The following is a 7127-nucleotide window of genomic DNA, read 5'->3' as shown; positions in this document are numbered from 1 at the left end:
AAACCAATGTTTGGATGTAGTGCGTGTCTCCTATAAACATGAGTAATGTATTTGCCATAAAAATAATGATTAGAATGAATTAATCCGTCTGATATGTGTATTATATGGATTTAAATATGTTGTTTTAAGAGATTTTCATAACCCTAGATGCCACAGTTAAAAACAAACGCCAGCATGCACCGTTTTGCAATCTCTTAAACAAATAAAATTGCTCTGATTTAAATAACATTTATTTTACATGACCAAACACAATAAATAACGTAATATACAAAGCTTTATAATTATTGCACATTTGTAAAATATCTTACAGTGAGTTCATACAGCCAGCAATATTTAAAGCACAAAGACTTTATTTACAGTTTTATTTTATTATACTAGCCAGATCCAATGGACCTAACATAAGATGAATTTACCAACCAGCGTTCTCATCAATCATATATATTTGGGAGGGGGGATGTAAACATTATTGCCGAAAGTACCTTATATATACATCTGATAGCTGATCATAACAAAGAGCTTTAACAATCTAGAAAGGTAAAGCTGATAAAAGGGTACCATATTTTGGTTTATTTTATTTAGTCTTAAATTATATATTAATATTTTTAAATGTAAACTTAGTGAATATGAGCTGGTATAATTATTACATTACATAAGTAGTCTCATCTCTTTAGGAAAAAAGTTGAGTTTTAAATTATTATTTCCTTGGGAAGCTCCCTAATATTTTATGGGTATAGCATAATAGATCACAGGAGTTTCGAAATACTGCTTCCCCTTGGAATCTTTTCCACTTGATAAAAATAATTTTTCCTGCAAAATTAATTATTTCAAGATATAATGAACATCTCTCCTCGGGAAGTGAAAATTTAAAATCCAGTGTCTTTAAGATAACAAAAATATACCAGAAAACGAATTGGAAATAAATCACAGAAAATGTGCCAATGTGTATAAATGGATGTGTGTATCTTTTATATACGTACTTAAGAGCACGAATATATATATGCATATACACACATATACATATATATACACATACACGCAGGTTGCATACACACATACACCCACTTTGCTGGGCCTAAACATGCAAGTTATTTTAGGGCTTCAACTCTTCAGAAAATCTCATTATGTGAGGAGTGAAGTGGCTCTGCAGGGAGCATTATGGAAATATCTAGGCTTGATTTAATGAGGCTGTTCACATTGGTGGAATATCAACTTAACAGAGAAAAGTCTACCCAGGGCGTCCAAGTTACCAAAATGAAAATTGGCAATTGAGATGATAAGAACGTGGCTTTCTTCTGCGAAATCACTTCAGGTAACAGAGATAACATTAAATAACATACATTCTATGCACCAAGAACAATGTTTTATGTACCGAGTCTCTTATCCGTCTCTCCTAATGACTTCCCTTAGCGGGTTGTTAGTACTTGACAGCAGGTCTCCGTGCGGGGAACTTTTCTCCAATTCCACATTCAAAGGAGGTCCATCAGAGAGCATGATTGGCAATTTTCGTCATAATCTGCACATTATTAGCATCAAAATTGACGTGGCAGTTAACACTGGTGGGTTTTGATGTACCTTGCTTCAAGTTCAAGGAAACCCCCCCCTGTAGCCAGGGTTGGCAGAGCAGGTCTCAGCAACCCAGCGGTGGCTTTTCAGAGGAGAAAGCAATAGCCGTGCGTGAGAAATATGCCAAGGACCATTTTACCCGAGGAAAGGGGAAAGGAGAGAGAAGGGGTCGAGAGGAATAGAGTTCGAACTCATAAAAGTATCTAAGGAAATTTTTAGGATAATATCATATATCTAGAGATTCAAGTATTTCCCAGATCGAGTGGCACTCGACAGTTGGAAAACTGAGATGAAAATGCCTCTCCACAAACTACAATGGTTTGTCAGTTTGGCCCTCACCTTCTCTGAGTTCCCTTTTCCTTCCCTGGCCAGGCTGTGCCAACCTCGATACCCATTACATTTTGCACAAAATATGCAAAGAAGGAAAAAAAAAAAAAACTAACCTTTTATTTCCTAAGCACTGAAACCAAAGGCGGACCGAGAGAATGAACCTCGACCTTTCCCACCCTTTCCCACCTCAGCTTTGTCCTTTCCCAATAGACCGCAGCAAGCCCCACGCGCGCTGTCAAAGATATCTCCCACGCATTCTCTGTCTGCCTTGTGCCTTCTCACACTTCCACCCTCCTGCTCCCCTCGGACAAAAGCCCCTAGCTAGCTGAGACTGAGAAAAACCTGCCTTTTCCTTCTTCCCGCTCCTCCTAGTTCAAAGACAAGAAAAAGAGCAGCAGCGTGAATCTTGGGGCTGGGGGTAGGGTGGGGATTGACGCTCCCTCGCTCAAGTACTAGAGCACACAGCTCTCTCTTTGTCACAGTGCCCCATCGCTTCTAGCCACTCCCCTGGGTGACTCGGCCCCCCGGGGGTGATCAACCAGGACTGGACACCCTGGAATTTGACTGGCCTTAGGGAGACCAGGGACTCCAGGCAGAAAGTGGAGCCGGCAAAGCGGGAACCACGTTTAGAAGGCGTAAGGTCGGGAGGGGGGCAGCTAGGTTGGAGATACAAAAATAGAGATCATTTGGGGGACCCCAGCCAGGCCTTCACGCCGGCTCCTTCCCCCCCAACTCGGGCAGGTTTCTTTCGCCCACCCGTGCCCCGGGGCGCCCCCTAGCGGCAGCAATAGCCTAGGGCCGAGCGGAGCCCCGAGGGGGCGCACGCCGAGCGGCCGGCGCGGGCCCCTGGCGGCGGCGTAGTTATCTGGTGAGCGGCGCCTCGTCCCTCTGGTCCGGCGGGCTGACGGCGGTCTTGCTGAGCACCGCGGCCGAGTAAGGCAAGAAGCCGCTCTCGGAGCGCGGCGCCGCGGCGCTGCAGCCGAAGTCCGAGCCGCCCGCCGCCCCGGCTCCCCCGCCGCCGCCGCCACCACCACCGCCACCGCCACCACCACCCCTGGAGCCCAGAGCTGCTGCGGCTGCGGCGGCGGCAGCCGCGGCTGCAGACTGGCTGCTGTGGCAACTGAGGCACGAGCAGGGCGCCGAGCTGCCGCTGGGGGGCGCCCCGGCCGCCGCCGCCGAGGAGGCCGCTGCCGCTGCAGCCGCCGCCGCCGCCGCCGCGGACGCCGCGCTGTTCAGCCCCGCCGCGGCGGCGGGCGCCTGGTAGAGCCCCGGGTGGCGGAAGCTGCAGAGCAGCTCGGGCCTCGAGTAGGGATGGGAGAGCGCGCGGAAAGTGTCCAGAGGACGGATGGATGTGGCGAAGGGCGACGAGGCTGCAGCTGCGGCTCCCGAGGCTGCGGCGGCCGCGGCGGCCGCGGTGACGCCCACGTGCGGGTAGTAGTGCAGCGGCACGTGCGAGTGGAAAGGGTAGGGTAGGCTTCCGGTGGCCGCCGCGTGCGTCATCATATAGGTGTAGAAGCTGGGGTCGGCTGGATGTGGCCACGACATGGCCAGGCGCTGCCGTTTGTCCTTCATGCGCCGGTTCTGGAACCACACCTGCGGGGACAGCCGCACCACCGCCCGGGTTAGGGAGCGCTGGGTATTCCCAGTCCCCGTCCAGGGTCTCCAGACCCTTCCCGAATCCCACAGTGGCCTGACCTGCTTCCCTTGCTCTGGGTTTTGTCCCTCTGTTCTCTCAGATAGGACAGGGTGCACGGAAAAGTGAGGGCCCGGCTAAGGCACACCGTCCTGGTCCAAAAGGGCCTCAGCTCCTGTGTTTGTATTTAGTGGGACCCCTTAGGTTCTGACTCTACACTTTCTGTAACTCTCTCTCTCTCTCTCTCTCTCTCTCTCTCTCTCTCTCTCTCTCTCTCTCTCTCTCTCTCTCTCTCTCTCACCAATCTTTCATCTCAACTTCCCCACCCGCCGGCGCCCAGCCTCAGTGAACAACGGTTTGTCAATCCCAGGATTTGCACGGGGATTCTGGGCAGCCTTTGAAGAGAGGCTGCCTCGCAGTTTTTCTGAGAGCAAGCAAGCCCCAGGTCTTGAGCCCTCGGAGCTGCGAGAACCGTTCCCTGGGGACATGGTCCGATTAGGGTATTGAAAGGATGATTTTGTTGGAATCATTTGCTTTAAATGAGTAGCAAAAAGCTGTGTGCCCAGAACCTGGAAAAGGAACTTTTCTACCCACTCCTAGCATACTATCTAATAAAGCCATCATTCGTCACAACTCTAAATGAAAGAACGTCCGCCCTCCCCATCAAACTGGAGGAAGACTTCCATTCCAGTCTCTAATCCCATGGGGTGTCCTCTTTTGCTAGAGAGTTGAATGCTTCTTGAAGTGTTCACCCATCTCTTCTGAATATATAATAAAAAATTAATAGCCTAAATATATATGCACACGTATGTATGTATGTATGTACGTATGTATGTATATTGACTATTTCGTTGTTTCCCATTGCCCAAGAGGAAATTTCTTTAGGAAACTATGTCCTCAAACCGATCAATTTTTAAAAATACTGTAACCTTTTCTTCAGGTAGCAACGATTTATGTGGGAAATAAATCTCTGAGACAAAAAGCGAATGAAAAGTTTCACTTCGAGTTTGTGCCAGAAAAACAAAAACCAGCCTGCCTTGCCGCCTAGGGCAAAGTAGGACACAAGAGAGGGGGCACTTGGGCAGCTGTTGGGCAGAATTGAGTTGGGCGAGGGGCCGGTCTAAAGCCTGGGCCTCGCCATTCACGGCTCCTTCTCAGGTCAGCCAGGCCTGTCAAGCGATTTGGATTCGGTGCAGGAGAAACAAGGCTATTCTTTCGGTGACAAACCCCTATAGACTTCTTCCACACCTAACTCTCGACACCCCAAAAAGGAGAAAAGGGGGGAGAAAGAAACAAATCAACCCAGGCGCCCCAGGGAGGCCTGAGCAAGCATGCGCCTGAATCGATACCTTGATGGTGGTTTCAGGCAGGTTGAGTGCAGCGGCCAGCTCGCACCGGCGGGGCCGAGACACGTAGTTTTCCCGGTAGAACTCTTTCTCCAGGCGTGCGATCTGTTCCCGGGTGAATGCCGTACGGTACCGCCGCACCTGATCGGCGCCAGAACCGGATCCAGAGCCGCCCAACGCCGCACCCCCGCTGTTGCCTCCGCCGCTTCCATGCAGACCGCCGAGGCCGGACCCGGAGGCCGACGTCGCGGTGCCCGCGACGGAGCCGCTCTCTGCGTACCCTAGCAAGCAAACAGTCCACAGCGCATGAGTAGCTGTAGGGACCGGGGACCCTGAGCTGGGTTTGGTAGCTGGTGGCAAAAGTGGCTTCGGGGAAGGAAAGTCGCTGTCAAAATTGATGAGGTCTGTCAGGCTTACAAATTGCTGCCGTTAATGGAATCAATGAAGTTTGGGGAGCCCTTCCTAACCAAATAATAGATATGGAATTTGAGGAGGTTGTTCTTTTTTTCAATAATTAGAAATTTTCCACTCGGTAGGAAAATTGGCCGAGGAAAAACTGCCTACCTCGGTTTGAGAAGCTGTGGGTTTGACATGGTCTGGAAACCACAGGGCAGCTCTTTTTTACGGCCTCCAACCTTTGACAGCCTTTGGGTTTAAAATATCTTAAGATTTTCAAAGCATCTGCAGCTCAAAGCCAAGCCTGTAAAGGGGAGGGGGGTCCCACTTTTCAACTCTTTTTTGCCGCTGCCGACATAGGCGGTTCAGCAGAGGTGCGAGGCCAGATTGTCTCCGACTCATTCAGAGTAGTGTCCCCTCCACCCGGCCCTGGGGGCTCCAGAGGCAGCAGAGTTCGGAGGTGCTGGCCAGTGCACCCTTCCCGCAAACCAACTGAGCCACGGGCTAGCGCTGTGTTGCCTTGCCCCAGCTCTTAGGTCCGCAAGAGGAAACATTTGCTCCGACTCAGGCAGGAGCCTGACGAGTGGGCCTTGCTCCTTAGGCTCTATAGGCCCGGGCTGTGCTGGGAAACTCAAAAGACAGAGCCAGAGGGTACGGTCCCTAGCATGCGTCCCTCCCCCTGCCCCTGCCAGCTCTGAGCAACACTTTAGTTAAGAGTCAGAGACCAGCTAAGGCGTGGAACGAGCTGGCCGGGCCCGCGAGGGAGCCGGGAGGGTAGGGCTGGAGTCTGTGGGCTGCTGGGTTACCTTTGGCATTGTTTTCCTTGAGCGGCGCGGTGCCCAGGCCGCTGGGGGAGCGCAGTGCCGAGCAGCCCACCTCCACGTCGCTGTTCATGTCGGCCTCGGAGGCCGCCTCTGAATAATGACTAGGCTTCTTGCGGCTCTCGGTGGCAGAGGCGATTTCGGAGGAGACGGTGCTTTCGCTGCTCGGGTGCTGCAGGTTGAACAAAGTGTCTATTTCGAATTTGCCCTTGGCGGGGAGGTCTCCCAGAGCGCCGTGCAGCGGGGCAGACGGCAGGCGCGGACTGAGGCGAGCCGGGTGCTGCGAATTTTCCAGGGCCTCGAGCACAGCACCTCCAGCCGAATCCGACAAATTGGAGAACCTCTTGGCAGCAGTAGGGCTATGGAGCCCTCTTTCCATCAGAATCATCTCTTTTCTTATTCTTTCCATCATCTCAGCTTTCTAAAAAAATGTCACAGTGGCCTGGCTGTCCCGTCTTAGTGATGGGCTGCGCCTAGGACTGATTCTCATTCAGCCCCAGTATACGGCTCTAAATATTATTATCTCTTTTGGAGGGAGGCGGAAAAATTGTGGGATGCCAGAGCGAGGGAATGACTGGTCAAAATGACCCATACATCCTTCCGAGTCGGAGATGTCATTCATCAAAAAGTAGCGCCCGCTCGTCATTAAGGTACGAATGACGCCGTTCGAATAATCATTTATTGTAACAGGTTTATAAGCAAATAAATACACGCTCCTGTCAGTGGGTAATGAAGGCGACTTCAGAGCAGACAAATAGATCCAGGTAGGAGACGAGAAGACACCAGAAGTGAGGAAGAAGGCTCCGGTCCTTTGCCTGCTCCCAGCCAGTTCTGCTCGCCCGGGGGTTTGGCCTCGGGGGTGAAATTGACAGTCTGATTAATAGAGCACGCCGCGGCACATTTCCCCCTTCATTTAGGGGCATCATTAGGCTCTCAGTTTGCTGGGTTGCCCCTTAGGTCCTAATCATACCGCGCCTTCCTCATTTTTTTTTTTCACGAACACAGATACGTGTTAAATAATAGATAATGCTTTGCTTT

The 7127-nt window shown here is 51.0% G+C and overlaps 1 protein-coding gene across 1 annotated transcript; it reads right to left on the bottom strand.

Moving 5' to 3' along the window:
• Nucleotides 1-2754: 2754 nt before the first annotated feature.
• Nucleotides 2755-6501, bottom strand: Evx2 (even-skipped homeobox 2). Its single transcript, XM_051167170.1, has 3 exons — nucleotides 6075-6501; nucleotides 4876-5153; nucleotides 2755-3486 (listed from the first exon to the last, which is right to left on the bottom strand). Exons 1-3 carry the CDS (start codon nucleotides 6499-6501, stop codon nucleotides 2755-2757), a joined length of 1437 nt encoding a protein of 478 aa, XP_051023127.1.
• Nucleotides 6502-7127: the final 626 nt, after the last annotated feature.

This window comes from Acomys russatus, chromosome 24 (genome assembly GCF_903995435.1).
Source record: "Acomys russatus chromosome 24, mAcoRus1.1, whole genome shotgun sequence".
NCBI lineage: Eukaryota > Metazoa > Chordata > Mammalia > Rodentia > Muridae > Acomys > Acomys russatus.
Note: the sequence above shows the minus strand (reverse complement) of the source record. Positions and strands in the feature narration are given on the sequence as shown.

Excerpts from the sequence above, each read along its gene's own strand:
- Evx2 (XM_051167170.1), bottom strand. The coding sequence starts at position 6,501 with ATGATGGAAAGAATAAGAAAAGAGATGATTCTGATGGAAAGAGGGCTC. Across the intron at positions 5,154-6,074 it reads CAAGGAAAACAATGCCAAAG|GGTACGCAGAGAGCGGCTCC; the intron begins GTAACCCAGCAG and ends TTTGCTTGCTAG. Across the intron at positions 3,487-4,875 it reads TGCCTGAAACCACCATCAAG|GTGTGGTTCCAGAACCGGCG; the intron begins GTATCGATTCAG and ends CTGTCCCCGCAG.